The sequence below is a fragment of the Agelaius phoeniceus genome, chromosome 14 (assembly GCF_051311805.1).
Source record: "Agelaius phoeniceus isolate bAgePho1 chromosome 14, bAgePho1.hap1, whole genome shotgun sequence".
NCBI classification, from domain to species: domain Eukaryota; kingdom Metazoa; phylum Chordata; class Aves; order Passeriformes; family Icteridae; genus Agelaius; species Agelaius phoeniceus.
In genome coordinates this window covers 4,628,080-4,649,938 of record NC_135278.1, presented here as the reverse complement: position 1 = coordinate 4,649,938, position 21,859 = coordinate 4,628,080, and the positions used below count along the sequence as shown (strand labels likewise).

Below are 21,859 nucleotides of genomic sequence, written 5' to 3'. Positions count from 1 at the left end.
AGAGTGTTCACAGCTCTCCCCCAAGGAGCCAAAGGTATCCCCTGCTGGGGGGGTGCCCAGGGAGGGGGTGATTCTCCAGGATGCTCAGCAGCACTGGAGGCAGGCAGTTCCTGTTTGGAGCACAGCTCCTCTTGATTTCAGCCACAGCTGTGAGTGCTCAGCCCCAGTGCCCCGAGAGAGAGACACACAGAGGTCACTGAAATCCAGGAGCTCCAGGTGACTGGGGTAGGACAGAGCACACAGGAACCCTGAGACACAGCCACAGAAACATCTTCCCTTTCCTGTGGGCTTCCCCTCACTCACTGCAGGGTGGGCAGGGCACTGTCAGCACTGCCCTCCTGCAAATCCATCCTCCATCAATCAAGGAAAAGCAATGAGCAAGGATGCTGTGGACAGTTTAATTAAGAACTGGCTCCATAACATCCATTCAGCAGTGGGCATCCTTCCACCTAACCTTCATCCATTTTGTTTTCCTCACGATTTTGTTCTTGAGGGCAATAATGTTTTAGGATATTAGAGCAGTCCCTTCCTCCAGTGTGACAGAGCTTGTGAACCTCTTGCTGCACACTGAACACCCTTGTGCATTGAGGTGTGGCCACACTTATTATCCTCCTTTCGAGACAGAATCTCTGGCACAGAGCAGTGGAGGCAGTTTTGGGAGAAGACAGCAATGGAGATGATTTCCCCTGAGGCTGGCCCTGTGTTTCTGGGCAAGGAGTGTGCCTGCCACAGAGCTGTGCCTGCTTTTTTCAGGATTTGGTATCCAGTGAGGACCATAAAGTTTCACTGTCATCCATTTTCAGCTGGAGGAGATGTTGGTTGTCATGCTTATGCCCAAGCCTGTGTGGGATAAATGCACTTGGTTGCCCTTCTCCTTCCTTTCCCCCCTTGGCTGGTGCAGCCTCTCCCTGCAGCTCTGGCACATCTGCTTTTCCACTCCATGGCAGGAGTGCCCTGAGCTGGCAAGGACCCCTCAGAGATCTCTCTTAAAACAAAGACGTCATCATCATTTTAACTAAGCTTTTATTCCAGGAATTTTGCCTCCACCCTTAGTCATAGATTTTTTTACATCGAGATGCAATACATTCGAGTTACTAATTAGCAGAATAATTCCAATACTTCTTAATTAATTAACTGACTACAAGCAGATTGTTGTTTATAGCCAGATTTGCCACATCACCTGGACCCATGTTCCTCCTTGACAAACATCTACGTAACAGTCACCATTTCTGAGATTATTCCTGCCAGCAAACTTGCCTTCCAGGGACTGCCACTGCAAGCACAATGTGAAAGGAGTGTAAAATCCATTAGTACAAGTCCTTTTGATTACTCAAAATATATTCTCACCGCCCTGGAGCTGTTCATCAGAGCAGCTTTACATACCTGCATTGTTCATCTCCTAAGACTCCCAGTATCCCAGTTAGGCAGAGAGGTATTTTTAATCCATGGAACACGAAATAGAAAAGCCAAGGAATGTGCTGCAGTTGTGCTGCTGTGTGAAAGAGACTCTGTGTGTGCATGTCACTTTTCTCACCCGTGTCTGGTTCAAAGAAAAAGAGTTGGAAGCTGCCACAGTGTCAGGGGGGCTGGATGTAAGAGGGTTTTTGGTGGTACTGACACTGCCTGGTCTGTAAAATCCATTCTTGCTGAGAGCCCTTGCTGGAGGTTTTTATATCTTGATATTTCATGTGAAATATCACACACTTGTTAAAGCGTGACCAGAACCATGGACAAGACAAAAGATGTGTTTAATGGAGGCACGAGCTCTTTCAGAGCAATTCACATCTCATGGGTGAGAAAGGGCAAAGTTGGGTGGTGCAGCCCTGTAGGATGAACAGAATGGTCAGTAAAACAGGTTTTCTGGAGACCCTGCTGGGATTGATCCTGTTCTCATGAAATGGAAGGAAGCAGAGCTCTTCTCCCTTCCTGCTGGGATGTGGGAGCTCTGCTGTTTGCTTTGAGCAGGCTGGGTTGGGCAGCACTGATCACACCATCCCTATAGGCTGTTTTTCTGGTAGTGGCATTTATCCCTGGTTCTGTGCCATAGCTAAAACCTCTTTTTTTTCCCTCTGATCTTTCCCCCCCTCCCCTTCCTGTTTCTCCTGTTCTTTGCAGTCCTGCAGGAATTGTGCTGTTCAATAATTGTGTTTGTGACAGGGGTGAGCCTCAGCCCAAGCCACCATGTCCAGAATTCCCCTCCCTAGACCTCAGGACCTCTTAGTTCAAGTCTGGGATGACTCTGAGTGCAGTTCTAGTTGGAAGAAAGACTCTGTAAAATTACATCTTGTTGTTCCATATTTATTCTCCCTCAGTGGTTTCCATGTCAAACTTGCTCAGTTTACCAGTCAAAACAAGATATTCCTACCTGCCAGCTCTGCCAGCTCAGCCTGGGCTCTGGAAATCAAGCTGTGCTCTCTCTGCCCTGGACATCATCACTCGCCAGAAAGGGTTCTCAAATCAGGGCTGAGCTGGATGTGATGTTGAGTGTGCACAAATAGAATTTGTTCCTGGGTGGTATTAGGGGCTCTGTGTGACAGATATCAGCAAGGCTCCTGTGCTGTGCAAATATTGACTAACAAATCTGCCCCACCACCTGGGGGAGGATGGGACACCTCTGGGGCCATTTTACACCCTGGGGACACCAAAAGGGGGAAGATTTTTGGGGGTGATGGTTAAAACCCACAGCAGCACCAGGAATGGCGCTGGGAAGCTCTGTTTCCTGCTGTTCTCTTTGTTTGTGAGAACAGACCTAGCACCTCCTGAGCTCTGGGCCATTGCTTGGTCACCAAACTGTGCCCTCTCCTTCAGCTGTGGTGTCCTGTGGAATCCCCACAGGGAACAGGCAGCTGAGCCCACTTCTTGCTGTGGAGAAGTGTCATGGTATAGCCATAGGAAAGGCTCTTCATTAATGGGCATTAATCTTGTCCACAAATAGTTCCCCTCTGATGGGTGAAGCAGAAGGACTTTCCTCAACACCCCTTCAGAGAAATACGGAAATTTTGTAAATTTGATCATTGGCAAAATGTTTAAAAAGCCACTACACGTGGCAGAAAATATATTTACTGTGTATGGTCATGTCATAGAGTAGGGAAACTGGGAAGGGTGTCCTGCACTGCTTTCAGCTCTCACTCCTGTGCTTCTGTAGTGAATCCCCCAGGGGCTGTCAGCAAGGAGGGGACACCAGAGCCTTCCCTGCCCCATGTGAGGTTCCACTGTGAGCCTGCAGAGCCTTTCCAGCCACTGACAGCCATGGTGAGCTTTTATCTGTGCCACAGCCCAGGAGCAGGGAGGAAATAGGGTGACAGCCTTGGTTCCTGGGACACTTTGTCACCCTGTGCTCACATTTGGCACAGTCAGCTGAGCTGGGAGACCACCAAAGTGCCCCTTCCTCTTCCTGCAGAGCCAGGATGGGTTTTCTGGCCAGCAGATCTCTCCAAACACATCCCCTCAGCTACCTGGAGTAGTTCTTACTCTTCTCTTACACTCTGTGAGACGATTCCCTGCTCCATTTAAGGAGCATGTGATACCACAGCAGGTGACAGGGGAACCTTGTGCCAGGGGAAGAGCCACGTCCAAGGGCTGCACTGGGCAGCTCAATGGGTGATGCACAAAACTGGGGGTGCCCATGGCACTGGCAAAGCTCTGGGTGTAAGATCAGAAGCTGTCAGGCCAGGAGAGGAGGCCACCCAGGTCACAGATGTCACCTGGAGAAGGTCTGCAGGAAAGCCCACTCTCCTGGCCTCTGGAGAAGGATCTCAGCTTGGCAGGAAATTTTTGGAAGTCAGGGAGAGGGTAGGCTATGAGCTGAATTCCTCTTCTTATCCTCCTTTCACATCAAAAATAGAACATTTATCACAAGTTCCCTACATGTTTTTCTTCCCTATTGCACACTAGCTCCTTGCTAGTATTTGAAGCTCCAGAAAAAAGAAATTGATGAGTACTCAAGTTAATAATGTGTGCTTATTGTGTTGATGAATTGCTGGAGATGAATATATATGTAAAAGCTCTGCAAGATTCACTCATCCATGCATCCTGAGTGAAAGCAATTATTTTGGTGAGCAAATGGGACTTAGTTTTATGTCTTAATAAAGAGGTTCTGGGCTAAAAGGCAACTTTTGTTCCGGACATTATTGCAAATCAAGCCTTACTGAAATAATGGAAACACCAGCACAGGGGGCAATCTGTCAGAAGTGAACATCCTAGAATCTTTTTTCTACTAAACTCTTTCAATTCTTGGTCACACCAAATTTTGTAAGATCTTTCCTGTTTCAGACTGTGGAGAAAGGGCAGGACCCCCTGAACAAAGCACATCCAAAAGCCTCAGAAACTGAGGGATGAAAACTTGTCACCCCATGGATGACATTTGGAAAGAGGGAGGCTTGGTTTTTTGTGTGTGCTTTGTTTCTCGTGATTCCTAACTCAGATATGAATTTAATGTGAATGCAATGATATTTTAAGACCTGACTCACTCCATTTTATCAATACTTGCCCTGTAAATTGTCCCAAACATAAGCCCTGGGCATGGTGCAAGTTTAGCACCAGGTCCCAACGTGGCCATCTTGTTCCTTTTGCTTTTCCCCAGATGCTGGGGATGTCCAACTGGATCCAATCCAGGAGTTACATCCTTTAAAGACAAGAGTCTGTAAACAGAGATGAGGAGGTGTGACTAACTCATAAAAAAAATTGAAAACAGGGAGGAAAAAAGAGAAAACACCTTGTTGTTGTCACTTTGATAAAAATGACAAGTCCAGGTATTTTGTTGTTGTTACAAACACTTCTAAGACAGAGAAAGGGATTTGATGTGAACAGAGGAGCTTGTGTTAACCCATTTAAATTAATTTGGCTCAGCTCATTTGCAGCTAAGGGGATTAGATGGCTCAGGATTTGGTAATGTGAGAGAGTGTTTTCCCAGACAGGTCACATCCCACAGTCCAGGCCAGGTCTGCAGATGCTTTGGGGGAGAATATTTCCAGTGCACACGAGAGGGAGGCTCCTCCATGGAGAAAACATTTATTGCTCACATGCCAGGAAAGCCCCAGCACTGAAAAGCTGGGGCAGCACCTTTGTGCCCTGGGTGGGCAGGTGAGAAATGAGACATTCCAAGGGGCAGCTCGGGAGAAAATTCCACAACTGCCAGGCAGGGAAAACTGCTCAATGACCTCACCTGTGAGCCATCCTGGCAACCTGGCCTGAGGGGAGGAGTGGCCTGGGGAGGGAGGGAGTGCCTGGATCCTGTGGGATGGGATAGGATGGGATAGAGAATAGAATAGGATGGGATGGGATGGGATAGGATAGGATAGAGAATAGAATAGGATGGGATGGGATGGGATAGGATAGAGAAGAGAATAGGAAAGGATAGGATAGGATAGGATAGGATAGAGGATAGGATAGGATGGGATAGAGGATAGGATAGGATAGGATAGGATAGGATAGGATAGAGGATAGGATAGGATAGGATAGGATAGGATAGAGGATAGGATAGGATAGGATAGGATAGGATAGGATAGGATAGGATAGGATAGGATAGGATAGGATAGGATAGGATAGGATAGGATAGGATAGGAGTCCCACACATAGCAGCACCACCCCTGCCATTGGGGGTGGTTTGGCTGTGAGGAGGAGGGTGGTGCTGTGGTTTTCCAGGTATTTTGCTGCACTCCTACCTCCTGGCTCTGCAAGGAGTGTTATGATGCTGGGGGAGGGATCCCAGTGCTTGGGATTCAGCCCTAAACCTGCTTTTAAGCCTGTGTGCCTCTGTGGGCCTTGTAGAACTGGTACAGAGATGGAACATTTGCCATTGTAAAGAGTGTTTTTGAGGCTGTGATGAGTCCTGGGGGTTGGTCTGCTCAGAGACTGAGATGGAGCAGCTGCCTGTGGTGAGTGTGTTCTGGTACATGGGTAAATACCCTGCTTACTTTTGCACCCAGGGGTTCAAAATATCTCCTGTCTGTGTGCAATCCTTCCTCAAGTGCTGCCCCCTTCAAAAGCAGAGTAACATGGCTGGGAAAGGAGGAGCAGGAGGGTGCCAAAGGCTTCTGAGCCTGCCCCAGCTGGAGGAGCAGAGTGTCTGGCAGTGCCCTGGCTGGCTCTAGGAGATGGGACAAGCACAAGCTGAGTAAAAGCAGAAGGACTGGGCTATTCCTGAGTCCACCAGAGCTTCCCAGGCAGGCAGAGCTGTGCCCCAGGGCTGCTCTGGCAGGGCCCCTGCAGAGATGCAGTTGCCTGCCAGGATCCTGACAGAGGTAGGAGGGAAGTCTTCTCAGGTGGAGCGGTGTGGGGGTGGCTGATGAGCGTGGGCACAATGCTTCACACTGCTGCTGGGGAAAAGAAGCCTGCCTTGTGTTGCTTTGCTGTCAGTCTACAACGTGCACTTGCTTGGCAAGCCCCGCTGTCCTCCTGCTACTACTCTTGGTGGAGGAGAGCTGGAGGGACCTGGGATGCTCAGTGTCTCTGCTTTCCTGGGATTTGATCAGTGTAAACACAGGAAAATGTGGTATTGCATAGTGCCAGCTCTGCAGAGAACAGAGGAACACCAAGTGTGCGCCCTGCAGGCTGCAGAGCCTCAGAGCTGGTCCCTGTGGGTGCCCTGGGGACAGGGGGAGGGCAGGTGAGCCATCCTCCAGGAGGCTGGAGCACTGCCTTCATCTGCCAAGGGTCAGGTCTGGACCCACCTTCTGCCGTGTCCCTGCTCCAACAAAGACTCCAGTGGCAGTGGCACCCCTGCAGAGCAAGCTGGCCATTGTCTCAGCTGGGCACTGCCAGCTTCAAGGGATGGATGGGAGCTGGCACTCAGTCCTCTTGGTAAAGCTGCTCTTGAAGAGTTGATTGCTTGGACCCACTGGTCAATGCCAGGGTGAAGATGGCTGGCGAGGTGATGCACTTGTGTGTCTCTAAATTAGAGATTGACAAACCTGAGAACTTATTTTCCTCTTGCTTTGCTGTAACCTTACCAAATGTGCATCACCTGGGCAAGAGATTCACAAGCAGAAGCTGTTGGAAGACTGTTTTCATCACTGAGGATGAAACAGCTTTAACAATCTCTCTCCTGAATATTGACCTCGGTCTCTTCCAAGAACAGATGATGTTCTGAGCAGTCAGTAACTTTTTTTAATGCTGAGAGCCCTGTGTGTGTGTGTACAGGTGCTCTGCTGGACTGGGTCCACTGGCAGTCCAGATGCTGTCAGGCTTGGTGTCAACTCTCTTGTTCCATTTTTAAGCCTGTACATTTGAGACTTTGTTTTTATTCAGCTTGGGTAGCTGTCTACCAACATCTTTTAAAATCTACCTTGATTTAGCTTCCTCTATAATCCTTCAATCCCTCTGGGACAACCTTTACACTGTTTTTTGCAGCCAGCTGATTGTTCTCTCTCACTTCCAAATTTCCATGGGATATTTGCAATATCCCACTCTAATACCCACTAATCCATTAAAAATACCCATGAGATAGATTAGGTAATCCACTGTGCCTCACAGATTGTGCTCCTTAACTCTGTGCTTCCCTGGAACAGCCACAGAGCGGGTGCTGCAGCTGCCCTGGGAAAGCACTGTTCCTCCAGAAGGATCCCTCAGCACTGGCTCAGGAGCAGGCACAGTTTGCTTGAGAAAATGTTCTGTGACTGTTCAGGTCCTTAGGGAGGCTTCATGTGACAACAGGCTGGGGCTGTGGCTGCTGTTATCCAGGTTAAGCTGTGTGTTTGCAAAGAGCATCTCAGGGAGCAGTGCTGGCAGGAACAGAGGTCAGCTCTGCCTGCTCTGCAAGGCTGAGGCTCCTGGCTCCTCACTGAACAGGAGCCTCATTGCTTGCACCATGGTTGTGTTTGGATATTCCAAAAGTCTGCTCAAGAGCTGTGCTGTGGTTTTACCCTTCCTTAGATGTTCCATCCTACCTTTGTGCTGTCCTTGATATCCTGGTGAGAGCTTCCTCCAACTTGGGATTTTCCTTGGGAAGTCCCAACTACTCCCCTTTCTTAAAGAAATATTTCAAGTTCAGTTGTCTGACTGGATGAGGTGACAATGCCAGGATGCCAGGAGAGGACAATGGGACAGGCTGGAAATCCTCATTATCCTCCTTGCACAGGGTGGTGCTGTGCCTGGTGTGGTGTAGATGGATGGAAACCACACCAGGGTCAGGCAAAATCTCATTCTGTGCCTGGGCTTGGCTCAGTGGTGTAAAAAGGGCCAGGCACTCCCTAAAGGAGTATGGGAAAATGTGGGAAACCTAAGAAATACCAAGGAAACCTAAGAAATACCAAAGAAACTGTTTTCTACCAGACCTACTTGGAGAGCAGCTGCAATCTCCATGGGAACTAGTGGTGGTAGATATCCTCCCTGCCCCTGCAGAGCCATGAATCCATGGGGAAAGAGCAGGCATTGACATCCCCAGCCACCCTGGAGGCCAGGGCCCTGTCTTTTAGCTCCAAAATCCCACTGAGAGATTCCTCAGCATTGACAAGACCCTCATAAAACCTGTCCCCCCCAACAAAAATCCAATGCCAGACTTGCTAACTTGCCTTGAGACCACCTCTCCTTCTGGTAATGTATAACAGTGTAAGGCCATGGAGAGCTTTGCCCTTTTAAATCCAAGGGATTCCATGGGGTGACCTGCTGGGAGTAGAGGGAGAGCTCCAATATCAGCCTCTGAATGTGTTTGATGTTTCTGGCTCTTGTGCTAAACCTGGCAAAAGAAATGCACAGCATTGGCTGTGTCTGGGGGAGAGATCATGGAAATAAGAGTGGAAAAAGCCAAGTGAGAAAAGGATTGGAAAGTGTTAAATGGATGTTTAAACCTGGATTTTATTGGAAAAGTTTGAGTAGGTTCTTAAGGGACCCTGCTGAACTCAGTGCTTCTAGATGTCACTGCAAATCAGAGGTGCTGGATGAAAGTGGTTCCCAGAACATTTCTGCTTTCATGATACATGGTCAGCTTTTCTTGTTCCTCAAGCAACGTTAGCACTAAACTGAGTTTGTGCTTGATGCTGTACATAAGCTAAAATAAAAGGAAAGGAACAGGAAAATCAGTGTTGGGAAACTTGTTTGTGATTTGGCTTGTGTAGCCTGCTGGGCTGGCATCTTTTAGATGTTCTCTCACTGCTGTAGCAGAGCCTTGGTCCTGAGATCTGTAAGCACAGCTATTATGCAGACAGCAATTTGTGAGCTCCTCTTGCAATCTTCCTGTGTGCTAAAAACCCAGGAGCATTTCCATTCTGCCTGCACTGGAGTGTAGTAAATTTGAGTGTCCTGACAACAGGCTGGCCTCTGAGTTATCTTTTGGGTGGTTTCAAAAAACTACAGCACAGGACTAATTAGTCCATCAGCCAAAAATGATTCAGGGCTATCTGTTTTGGGAGGGCCAGAGGGAGATTTATGAAGAGGATGAACGTTTTCATCCTGGCAGCAGCTCCTCAGCCAGCGACAAGCCCGGTGCTGGATGTGCTGCCTCCTGCACTCCAATTACCTGGGAGCTCTTGGCTCCCAACTAACCAGGTCTGTCAGGCCTTGTGTAACCAGCCCATGATGTGGGCCTGGCTCTGAGCTGGAAACACAAAGCCAGGCTGCCCCCAGGTCCAGTGCTGGGAACAAAGCAGAGGAGCAGCCTGGGTGAGCCATTTTCTGCAGAAAGGACGAGTGGATGCTGAATGCCCCTGCCTCATTGAGGAGCATGGAGTGAGGACTGGAGGGAAAAGGCCTGGCAGTGGAATGACAGTGACAGGCTGTGTTCTGCTTGTGTTTGTGGTGAGACTGAGATTGCCCCAAGTGCTGGTCCTGTTGGGTGGGGGGGTCACTGAAAATGCAAGAAAAGCACTGTGGTGCCATGGTCCTTCATCAGCAAAGCTGGCCCTCCTCCTGCCTGCCTGCACCAGCCTTCTGTGCAGAAACACTTCCACCAGACTGTGCAGGGCAACCTTGTCTAGGACTGGCTGGTTTGGGGCTGCCCTTCGGCTTCTGGAGGGTTTGGAGTGAGGAGCAGGGCTCTGCATGGATGGAATCTCATGCCTATGGCTGTTTACCATTGCAGGGTAAGGCACAGACCTGCTCTATATGTAGGTTTAGTAACTGAAGCCTCTAATTTTCTCTGGTTGGCTTTGTTTACTCAGCAGAAGACCTAAAAGCAGCTTTCCTGCTGCTGCAGGGATCTCAGAGACTGGTGATGCCACAGGCAGGGTGCAAGCAGGGAATGCTGAGGCTCGTGCACAAAGCTGTCTTGAATAATTTCTCCTCTTGTCCAGAAGAGACAGGGCTGTGCTCGCTCCTGCTGCACTCCCAATGGCAGGAGCTCAGCTGCCCCTTTGCCATCTCCAGCCTCCTCCACAGAGTGAGCAGCTCCCAGGATGGCTGCAGAGGGCTTGGAGATGTTTCTGTGCTTTTAGGATGGTTCTGTACAGGACAAGTTCCTTTTTCTTTTGTCTCTACGAGTGTGTCATTGCCTCAGTGGCTGGTTTGTGGATACCAGGCTTTAAAATAGAGATGTAGACAAATTGGCAAAAGGCCAGAGGAGAGCAGCACTAATTGTCAGAGCTTTAGAAAACATGACCTCTGAGGAGAGGTTGAAGAAATCAGGTGCATTTAATCTAGACAAGGCAGCATGGGTGGGGGAGGGAGGGGGATGGCATGGTTTCTCAGAACATAAAAGCTGTTGTTAAGGAAGGATGATTGATTTATTCTTCCACTGTCGTGGAGGGGGGGGAATGATGAGACCAAACTACATTTAAACTGCAGAGAAGATTTGGTTTGGATATCTAGGAAAAGCCTTCAGTGCAGTGAAATGTGGGAAGGCATTGTTCAGGGAAGCTGTGAAATTTCTGACACCCTGTTAATGCCTTTGTTCCTGTAGCTCAGACTAAAGGGTAATTTTCAGGCTGATCCCTGTCCCTCAGCACTGCAAACCTCGGCTCTGCCAGCAGGGCTAAGTCCACGTGGTCAGGAATGCAGGAACCAGGAACCTTGAAGCCCTGGCTGCAGTTCATAACAATGATGTGGCTTCAGTGGACCATAAATGCAGCTCTGCTCTCCTGCCCACTGGTTCGGAGTCTCTTTGGCTGTGTCTGAGTTGCAGTTGGAGATCTGAATGCAGAGGAACCCGAGCTTGCTGTTGTTGACTTCCTTGGGTAGGAGTGAAGAGGGGACAGCTTGGACCTCAGCTCCGAGGAGCTGCCTGAGTGATCACCCCCCTGTTTCACTGGATTTTGTGCTTTTGTCTTCAGTGAGCTCAGACCCAGGCTGGGTTCTGGGAGAGATGTCCCAGACTGGGCTGCCATCACCTCTGGCTGGAGTGCAGGCACACACAGGCTTGGAAACACAACCTTTCCTCTACACCTGTGCTGAGTTATTTCTGTTAGCAACGTGACGCCAGGTGCTGGGGTTTGATGCATTATAAAATAAAATGTGAAAGTAATAACTGGTTGCTGGGAAAATATTGCAGATTAGCACAACTTGTTCTCTACTTTGACTGTGTTTATATTTGACAAGTATCACTTGCAGAAAAAGGACAGGTTTTATTATAACTCTTTTGTCTGCTTCCCTCCCAACTTCCTGAGTGCATTATTCTCAGGCATCAAACTACTTTCAGGACAAAATGTTGGTGAACTCTCCAGTGGTGGTGAGAAACAGGGATGTGTGAGGGTGCCATTCACTGGTAACAGTGGCAGAATTTCTCACACTCCCTCACTCGTGATCTTGCCTATAAATCCCTCCCAGGTAGAAGCTTTTTCTTTAAGGGGAGGAAGCCTTGTTCTTTGTACCCACTGGCAAGGCACAGATAAAAGCATGGGCCTTTAATATCAGGTTTACTACTTTTACCCTGTCTTGGATCCACAAATGCAGAGTTCTGTCTCTTCTGGACAAATCTACAGATGACGTTATCCCATATTTGAAATACCCTACTTTTGTATCCCTCTTGCCTGAAGCTATTAACATTGGCAGAATTGATGTCCTTTGTTTATTTTTCTGTGCTACTTAAAGTCTGAATGTTGGGCACCAGCTGGCCTGGTTTCCCATTGGGCTGCATTGAGAGTCAGGACATATTTTAGTGTTGGCTGTGTCCACGCTCCTGAATGCCTGTCCTGAGCAGTCTGGGAGCCAGCAGGGCTGGAGAAGGTGAAATGGCTTCCCTGGCATCAAGATGAAGTAGGTGCAGTAAAGGCAAGGCTTGCATTTCATTTTTTGTAGGACAGTCACACACAGGAGCCCATGGGCTGCACACCCCAGGGCTCGCAGGTGGGCAGTGGAGCCTCCCAAATTCTCTGATAGATGGGATGTGCCAAGAGGAGCCCTGCTGACTCTGCAGGGAGCTGATCCCTCCAGCCCAGAGCTGCTCCTGGAGCTGGGAGAGGGGAGCTCTGGAGCTCATCCCTGGCTCTGAGTCACTGCATGACCCCGGGCACTTGAATGCCACGGTGATGAACACAGCACAACTGTCTGCATGCATAGAGTGCACTGCACAGGCTCTGGCTTTGACAGATATCTGTGTATCCCCACTGCCAGAGCTCCCCTGCTCTACCCACCCATCCTGCTCTCAGTGGGGGAAGAGCCCTGGATGCTGCTGGGGAAGGAGGGGATGCACAGCCACAGTGACACAAGCACTGGTGGGGATGGAGGGGATGCACAGCCACAGTGACACAAGCACTGGTGGGGATGGTGGGGATGCACAGCCACAGTGGCACAAGCACTGGTGGGGATGGTGGGGAAGGAGGGGATGCACAGCCACAGTGACACAAGCACTGGTGGGGATGGAGGGGATGCACAGCCACAGTGACACAAGCACTGGTGGGGATGGTGGGGAAGGAGGGGATGCACAGCCACAGTGACACAAGCACTGGTGGGGATGGAGGGGATGCACAGCCACAGTGACACAAGCACTGGTGGGGATGGAGGGCATGCACAGCCACAGTGACACAAGCACTGGTGGGGATGGTGGGGAAGGAGGGGATGCACAGCCACAGTGACACAAGCACTGGTGGGGAAGGAGGGGATGCACAGCCACAGTGGCACAAGCACTGCTGGGGACGGGCTGGAAGCCCAGCAGGCAGTGGGGCACTCTTGGAGGGAGCAGCACTGCATGGCAGAAAGGCTCTGGAATGGGAATGTGGCTTCTGCCAGGCTCTGCTGCAGCCCCGTGCGTGGCCCTGACTCTCCTCCTGTAACTAATTAGCCTGCAAGATCCTCAGGGCAGCTCTGACTTCCTCCTCCTGCTATGGCTTCTATCACAAGGCCCTGATTTCAGGGCAAAAAAAAAAAAAGACAAACTATCAAAGTGAGACTTCCTTAAAAGCTTTGCTGTGCCTGTGTCAGCCTCTGGCACAAAGAGGCTGCGGGAGGATCGTGTCTCCCTGGCGTGACTGTTGGTTATTTTCCCACCTGGCTCCCTTGTGAAGGATGAAGGCACAAGCACAGCTAGGCTGTGTCTGGATTGTGGCTGTGATGGCATCTTCAGAGGCTCCACGAGGTCTCCTGAGCTCCCCTGCCTCGGGCACCCTGTCAGCCAGCCCGGGGTGCTGGAGCCTGCACTGCCTCTTTAAGGAGATTTGCATAGCAGGGCCTAATTACAGTGGTTGATTCTGATGTTTTCAGTGTTGTTCATATTCCATTAAAGGATAATGCTGCTTAATTTGCAGCAGAGGGTCTCGGTGAACAGCACACCCAATCACAAGGCACCCCTAATGACACTGCTTCCCTACTTCTGGTAACACATAATTAAAAAATCACTCCATTTCCAGTTGTGTGGTTCTCCCCTCTCCCCCAATCTCCTAATTACTTTCTGAGCCATTTCATGATTATCTGTAAATATTTCAGCACTTAGATCTACTAATGAGTGCATGGAAGAGTTAATACCTTGAGTGGCACAACTGCTTGCCTTTCCTTTTCTAGTGATGCATTGCAAGGGTTCATTTTCTACCTGGCATGTGTGGGAAAGGGGATTTTCTTGGGGTGTGATTGGGTTTGTGCTCTGCCTTTGGGGTTGTGGGCCTGAGCAGGGGAGGGGTAACATGCAAAAACCCCATTTCCAGCTACAGGAGGGGTTTTGCTGGGTTTGGTAGTGGGTGTGCATCTCATTTTAAATTGTTTCACATGGCTTAAACCCCACAGTAAGGACCCCCCTCTTCTCTAATCCGAGCTCTGCTCTGAAAAGCCACCTTACAAATGCTGCTTTTTCACTTCACAGATCTGTTTCCTGTACTTGTCTGGTGCCTTGGGTGTTAAAACTCACTTGGGACTTTCAGACTGAGTACTCAGAGCCAGCAGAGTGGTGGAGGAGTGAGCTGGAGCAAGTTTCCTGCCCGTGGCTTGCATGGCCCTGGGTGCTGAGTTCTTTGTGTGGTCAATCAGGACCACCTTGTGCGAGCCCACTAGGAGCCTGCTGATGGTCTCTGAAGGGATTATTTGGAATAACCAGAGATAATTGTGTTTCAAGGGGGTAATTAACTTCCAGAATTAAAAAAACAGTATCAAGCTTAGGCTGCACTGCTCCTTGGGGTGAGTCTGTAAGTCTGGGAGTGAGAGAAATCAAAGCACTTGAGCACATTCAACTCCATGATACTTATGGAATGTGGGGCTGCTTAAAATCAAATCCATGCTTTCCTAGGCAATTCTTACATTGCAGAGAAGAGAGGAGGACTTGAATGTAGTCCTAACCCAGCCTATTTGTGTTCCAGGTAACCCTGTCACAGTGGGAATGAGCATCCACATCTCCAGCATTGACCAGATCTCTGAAGTCAACATGGTAAGTTTGGAAAGAAAAATAAAAAAAGAAAGAAAGGGGGGAAAAAACAACTATAAAATGTTCTTTCATTTTCTGGCTGAGATTTACTTCCAAAGCAGTGGTTTCTTGGAGGCATCTGGATCTCTGCTGGCACCTCTGGAGCTTGTGCCTTCTCATCTCATCCAGAGTACATACTTTTCACCTTCTCTTCTGGTGGCAGAGACATCTCTCCAAGTTATGCCTTAAAAAAGTAGATGTGAATTGTATTTTTTGGTTGATACAAAGGTGGCCTTATGGTCAGTCTGTCCCTGCCAAGTTAAAAACAGTGAGTTTTCATTTGCTGGTGGTAATTCAACATTTCCTTGGAGATCTGTGCTGGAAAGAAAGGATTCTAATGGAAATCTGGGTTTGGGTGGCATTGATAGATTGGAGCTTTTCATACCACTGTGAACAACAAAAAAAATGAAATTATCTGCTCAAGTAGCAATGGTTTGGGGTGAAATCTGTGCAATTTGATGATTACTTTGGTCATGGTTTAGGTTCACATCCAGGACTGTCCCTCAGAAGCCCTCAGCACCCAGCAGAGGACATAGATTGTGTTGTAATTGCCTAAACTTGCCTTTCTCCCTCCTGTCCAGAGGCTTTTCCTCCAGACTCTGCTCCTTCCCCAGGGGCCCCATGGGAGGGGGAGGCTGTTGTGAGCCTCCTGGCAGCTCCTGTCCAGTTCCTCCCTTCCTGGCCCATGCAGGAGGGTCCTGGGCTGCTTTAGAGCTCTTGCAGTTCAGGTCAATTAAAATCCTGCTCTGCCCCTGCTCCTGCCCCATTTCTCTGTCTCTGGCCTCTCCTGCCCTGTTTCCCTGGCCCACCAGCTCTTTTGAGGAGCGGGGGGTGACACAAGCTGACCAGTTGGTTTTGTTCCCAAGCTGCCTGAAAAGCCTGAATTTGTGTTGGAATGACCCAGGGGGAAGAGCTGGCCATGAACCTTTATGTTCCTGAGTGAAAGTTCCTTTTGCTGACTCTGCCACCCTCACCTGAATTCTCTGCAGGACCTGAGGCACCTCACTCCAGTGACAGTGACACTGGGCAGTGGGTGTGGCCCTAGATTTGGGTCCGGAGGCACTGGGTAGCTGTGCTTGAGTTTAGGCTCAGCTTAGCAGGGCCAGAGGGTTTAACCTAGATCCATCTACCTTGCCTGTCAGGCCACAGCTCAACTTTGAGCCATCTCCTCCCCCAGGCTCAGCTTGGACCTGGGTGTTCTGGGGTGCTGGAGCAAATGTCCCCCTCCTGCCAGAGCCAGGATGGACAGGTTGGGGTCTGCACCTGTGCCTTGAGACCAAGACTTGCACAAACATCACTGGGAGGGGGTGAGGGGTTTGTTCTCAGCTGTAGCCACTGCCCCTGTGAGCCTGAGCAGCTCTGTCCCAGCACAGAAGGACAGGGACCTGCTGGAACCAGTCCAGAGCAGGCACCAGGGATCAGAGGGATGGAGCAGCTCTGCTGGGAGGAAAGGCTGGGATTGCTCACCTGGAAAAAAAACAGTTTAGGAGTGGCCTTCCAGTACCTGAAGGGAGCCCAGAAGAAAGGTGGAGAGAAACCTCTTACAAGGGCTGGAGTGACAGGACAAGGGGGAGTGGATTCAGACCAAGAGAGTAGGTTCACATTGGATCTTAGGAAAAGATTCTCCCCTGTGAGGGTGGGCAGGCCTTGGCTCAGGTGCCCAGAGCAGCTGTGGCTGCCCATGGATCCCTGGCAGTGCCCAAGGCTAGGCTGGATGGGGCTCTGAGCAGCCTGGGACAGTGGAAGCCCATGGCAGAGGGCTGGAACAAGGTGATCTTTAAGGTCCTTTGCAACCCAGACCATTCTGGGAAGGCAGCTGAGCCCTGCAGAGGCTGGTGCAGGATGAGCCTCCTGCTGGAGAGGGGTCCATGGGCTACAGGGGCTGATCAAGAGCTTTGTCCAGCAGCTGAGAGCAGCTGTGGCCAGGCACACAGCACCCACTGTCCCAGCAGCACTCTCCAACCCTTGCCATGTAAATGTGGTGCTCTCCCCTCTGCTGTGAGCCCCTGCTCCCCTCAGGCACACACTGGGGGAGAAACAGTTATAACAATAACAGTAATAATGTCTCTGTGATGCACAGGTTTCCTGGCACAGAGCTTCCTCCACGTGCTGCTGTGGATCCTGCAGAGTTTGAGCAGCACAGTGGTGGACACTGAGTGCTTTGATGGTGGTGGCATGACTGTGGTCAGGCTGGGCACCACTGTCCATGCCATGCTCCTGTAGATGTGAAGGAATGTCACTTCTAGACTTTGGATTATCCCTCCTGGCTCTCTGTTTGATAAGAAAAATGTCTCCTGCCCATCTTTCCTACATAGATTGGGCAGGGAGAGAAGGTGTGGAAAGGTTTGGGGATGGGAGATGAGGTGGCTGTAGGTGAGAACTTATTCAGGATCAAGATCTCTGAGCACCGTGGTGAGGCAGCTTCAAAAAGGGGTTAAGAATCAGAATCATCTTATAGAACAAACATTTAGGGAGCAGAAGAGTTCTCATGTCATGTAAGTTTCCAGGCTGAAGGGATTTTATGTGCATCATTCTTCTGTGAGACAGATGCCCCGGGGAAAGGGCTGTGTTTTACCCCTGCTCTGGACATGGATACTGGCAAGAAAAACAAGGCATTTTTTTGGCATCATGTGTGCTTGGGAAAGGAACTGTGCAATGAATAAATTAAAGGCACACAAGTGAAGCTGGGTTGTCATGGCGACCAAATAGCTTCTATTGTTCCACAAGGAGTGTTATTACTTACTACCCCTTGTAGGATAATTAATTAATCCTCAGACATCCTTTGGGAACAATGGCCCTGGTGCTGGGGCTGGGCAGGCTGAGGAGAGCCCCTGGCTCTCCCAGGCCTTTCCCTGAGACTCCTGGCGCCTGCTGGCTGCCTGCTGGTGGGGAACAAGTGCTGTCAGTGACCAGGCATTGCATGCTTCCAAAAGCTGCTGGCCACAGGAGTCCAGCTGCCTGTGGGGCTGTGGAGCAACCCAGCTCCATCCACGAGCGCTCCTTGCCCTCACTCCCTCGGGAGCCGTGTTCCCAAAGTCAAGATGTGGTGACATCCCTGTCCTGGAGGACACAGGGCTCTCTGAGGAGGCAGCACAGTGATGTCCTTCTGCTGGGTGTTCCCAGACACTCTGACACACACAACACTTTGCCCTGTCTGTAGATGCCATGTGTGTTCTGACACCCAAAGCTGATGCACCCCTGTGACCGTGTTCACAGGGGTCTGAGGATGAGGGGAGAGATGAGGATCTGACTCCATGGTTCAGAAGGCTTGATTTATTATTTTATCATATATATTACATTAAAACTATACTAAAAGAATAGAAGAAAGGATTTCATCAGAAGGCTGGCTAAGAACAGAATAGCAAAGAATGATAACAAAGGTTTGTGGCTCGGCTCTCTGTCCGAGCCAGCTGGGCTGTGATTGGCCATTAATTACAAACATCTAACATGGGCTAATCCAAGATGCACCTGTTGCATTCCACAGCAGCAGATAATCAAGGTTTACATTTTGTTCCTGAGGCCTCTCAGCTTCTCAGGAGGAAAAACCTTAAGGAAAGGATTTTTCATAAAAGATGTCTACGACACACCCCCAGCTCCCTGAGGGCCATTCCCAGATCCTGTGTTCTGACACCCAAAGCTGATGCACCCCCAGCTCCCTGAGGGCCATTCCCAGATCCTGTGCCATGCCAGGCTGCAGGGTGTTCAAAAGTACAGTGGCAACCTTCTCCCTGTCATGAGAGACCAAAACTGCAGCCTTTATTGTAAAAAGTGTCCCCTCCTGGTCCATGGCAGCTGCTGCCTGTGTGTGGTCAGCCATAGTTTCAAGCTCACTTTCTGGAGTGCTGCTTTCTTGCTGTGCACCCCCCTGAGCATGGCCAAGCAATGCTGGGCTGCAGCCTCTGTACTTGTCAGTGATTAGAAGGATTATTTGCTGAGCCAAGATCAGTGACATCAATTGAAATGTCTGGGGAAGGATGCCAGGGGCCAGGACAAACAGGTATTGGGGAGGGCACATTTGAGTGGCAGACCCTCTGGGAAGTGCTGATCCATGAAGATGAAAGGCCTCACTGGAGTCTTTTCATCTCCTGTGCACATTTGCAAGGTGGGGATTTGGAGGCAGGCTGAGAGGAGGAATGTCTTCCTGCTGCTGCTGAGTAGCTCAGGTGAGCCATGAAGGACAGAGGGACAGCTCTTCTCCTTTGAGGTGAGCTGGGATTGAGTTGCAGTGAGCAGGGTGATGCCTGGCATGGCTGCCTAGTGTCACCCTGATTTTTTAAGATTTTCTAAGCCTTCTGATGTTTACATTCTTGTAACGAACTTCCTCACACACTTTCTGTAAATAACTCATTGTTTTGCATTCTTTTATGGAGGAGGAAAATTTGATGGACTGTTGGTTTGTCCAGTGTCATTGGAGAGGTGGCACTGTCACCCTCCAATCCACTGTCACTTTTGGAAATCTATAAATGCTGGAGTCAGAAATTAAAAATTCTCTTTTTACCTTGGAAGAGCTGCGTGCGCATTGTGTTGCTTCGTGTCCTATAGCGACAACCTAGAGCAGAGGCCAGCCAGAGTTAAAATAAAACAGTGTTTATTAAAGGCCTTTAACAGGCACACCCTGGACAGTGCAGGAGCCTGGCAGAGGCTACACCCAAGATGGACAATGGTTATGAGCTCTTTGGGCAGATACAAGTTTGCTCTATTTGCATATCAGAGGTTCATTCCCCAATTACAGCTTCAGGTAATGAAGTCACATTCCCCCAGTTTGCTTCTCCCTAGTTCACTTTTGTTTATGCTTTTTGGGGCTGTGATGGTGTCCCTGGCTCTCAGGCCTGGAAGGACTGTTCTGTCTGACCAAACTGAAGAGAGCTTCCCAACACTCTGTATGGAGTTCAGAGCTTCACACTGATGCAGTGCAGGATCTGAAAAAATAGAAAAGCTAAAGCTTAGGGCATCAAGGGAACAGCCTGCAGGTGTTTATGGACTCTTGTTGGTGTGCAGTGGCACGGGGGCAGTGACACTTTCAGGTCTCTTGGTGTGGTGCCAGGTTCCTGAGGAGTCCAGCAGCATTTCTGAGCTGGGGAATGAAGAGCTCTGGCAGTGTGGAGCTCGTGTCACACCCAGTTGGAGCAGGCTGGGGGTGTCTGTCCTTGTGCTCTGTGGCCTGAATGCTGCCCAGAGTCACTCACCTCAAGGGTCTGCTTCTGGGGGTGCAGTTCTGGTGGTGTCCAGTACCAATGGCTTCAGAAAGAGCCTCAGGTCTTCCTTCCATCCAGCTGAGGACTGGCCTGCTCAGGGTCTGCTGTATATTCCTGCATGGTGGGACTAGACCAGAACTAATCCTTCCAAAGCAGCCTTTTCCCTCTCTAGGCAATCTCTGGGGACGTATTTTTCTAGCAGCAGAAAGTTCAGACTCTCTTGAAGTATTAATGAACTATTTCAATAAGGAAAACTACCAGAAGTTTTGTATGCATTTGAAATAAGAGGAGGTTACCCTTCATAAGGCTTCAATTTTCCTGCCCTATGATCTGTGCAGTCCTAAACCTGCTCCCTCCTGCGTCTGCACACCGTAGACAGCTCGGAGCATCCAGCCATTATAGTCATGATTTCTTTGTGCCTCCTATAATTTATTCATCCCAAGATGCTCTCCTACATCTGCAATAACATCATTTCAGTTTGTTATAGCACCAGCTTTAAAGTTTTATAAACCTGGTGACAAGTTGAAAAGTTACAAGAGGATTGTTGCAGAGGGCTAGTGTAGGAAACAAGGCTTCCAGATAAAAACATTTGCAGGAAGAGGGCTGTGAAAGGAAGGATGCCTGTGGCATTGCCAATTCCTTTTGCTGGGGGACAGCCTGCAGTGGGGAGGGGTTAGGGGCCAGGCCATGGGGCTTGGCAAAGCTGACCTCAATGGTTTGCTTCAGAATGGGCTGGGTTGGGAGGAATTTAAAGCTCATCTCATTCCAAACCAGGACACTCCCCACCAGCCCAGGTTGTTCCAAGCCCCATCCAACCTGGCCTTGGACATATCCAGGGAGTGCCACAGCTTCTCTGGGCAGCCTCTTCCAATGGCTCACAGCTTCCCAGGCCCGTGCCCCTGCTGCCAGGCTGTGCCTTGTTGGAGTGACTGCTCTGGTGCTGGCACTGGATCTCTTGGAGGTTACAGCAGGAAGCATCGTGGCTGTTATTGCCCAACTTCTCAAAGCTTGCTTCAAAAACAAGCTGTCTGGTTTGGCAGATTTCCCTGCTCAAGAGATGTAAAGCATGTCTCCAGACAACCATGAGCTGCAAGGGTTTTCAATTGGCTTCTAACCCAAAATGAAGTGGACCAGGTTTTGTGTAAGAGTGTTCTTGACCAGGACAGTTCATCCTACAACCTATTATGCCATCATCAGTGGGGCATCACTCTCCTCACTACATTAAATTTTCCATCTTTTGGGCATGCTTGAAATAGGCTTTGGTGGAATGTGTCCTGAGCAGGCTTTGCAGTTCTGTTTCTTATGGAATATATGTACACCTGCAATACTAGACAACCCAACTTTCCTGCAATGTGCCCTTGAAAAGGATTTTCCATTGCTGTAGATACCTTGAGCCTTAAAAACCAAGATTTTAAAGAAGAAAGTTCTACTATTGTGCAGTGCCTTTTAGTACCATCTACTCTCTTCAAATGTGTCAGTGTTTTCCTTAGTCTTGATTGAAAACGTTCTGTTTTGTTGCTGTCTCTTTTCAATTGAGAAATGACATGCAGATACTCCTCAGTCTCTATGTCCTTGGGTATCCAAATGTTTTTTAAAAGCAAAGGTTAAAGCACTTAAATCCTGCAGTCAGAGTTTTCTGGAGTTATGTGCTGTGAGACACAAGTATGACATGACACTCCAGTGCTGCAAATGTTTCTCTGTAGCCTTGGGTATCCCCAGCCCTGTGACTCTGTGGTATCTAAACTCTGTGTGTGTGCATACATCACATCTTGGTATTCAAGGCTGCTGAATATTTAGGACTGCCAAAATATGGGAAAGCTAGGAGGTTGGTGCTGAGCTGCAGCTGGTGCTCTGTCATGGTGCTGCAGGGGATTTAGTCCTGCTGGATTGCTGGAGGCTCCTGGGATGGAAG

General features: G+C 49.5%; 1 protein-coding gene across 2 annotated transcripts in view; it reads left to right on the top strand.

Moving 5' to 3' along the window:
* LOC129125750 (gamma-aminobutyric acid receptor subunit beta-4) overlaps nt 1–21,859 on the top strand; it is a 90,901-nt gene that overhangs the window by 13,908 nt on the left and 55,134 nt on the right. For both annotated transcript variants that reach the window (XM_054641354.2, XM_054641353.2), the window contains exon 3: nt 14,649–14,716. In XM_054641354.2, coding sequence (XP_054497329.1) covers nt 14,649–14,716 — 68 coding nt within the window. The remainder of the gene's footprint in view (nt 1–14,648; nt 14,717–21,859) is intronic.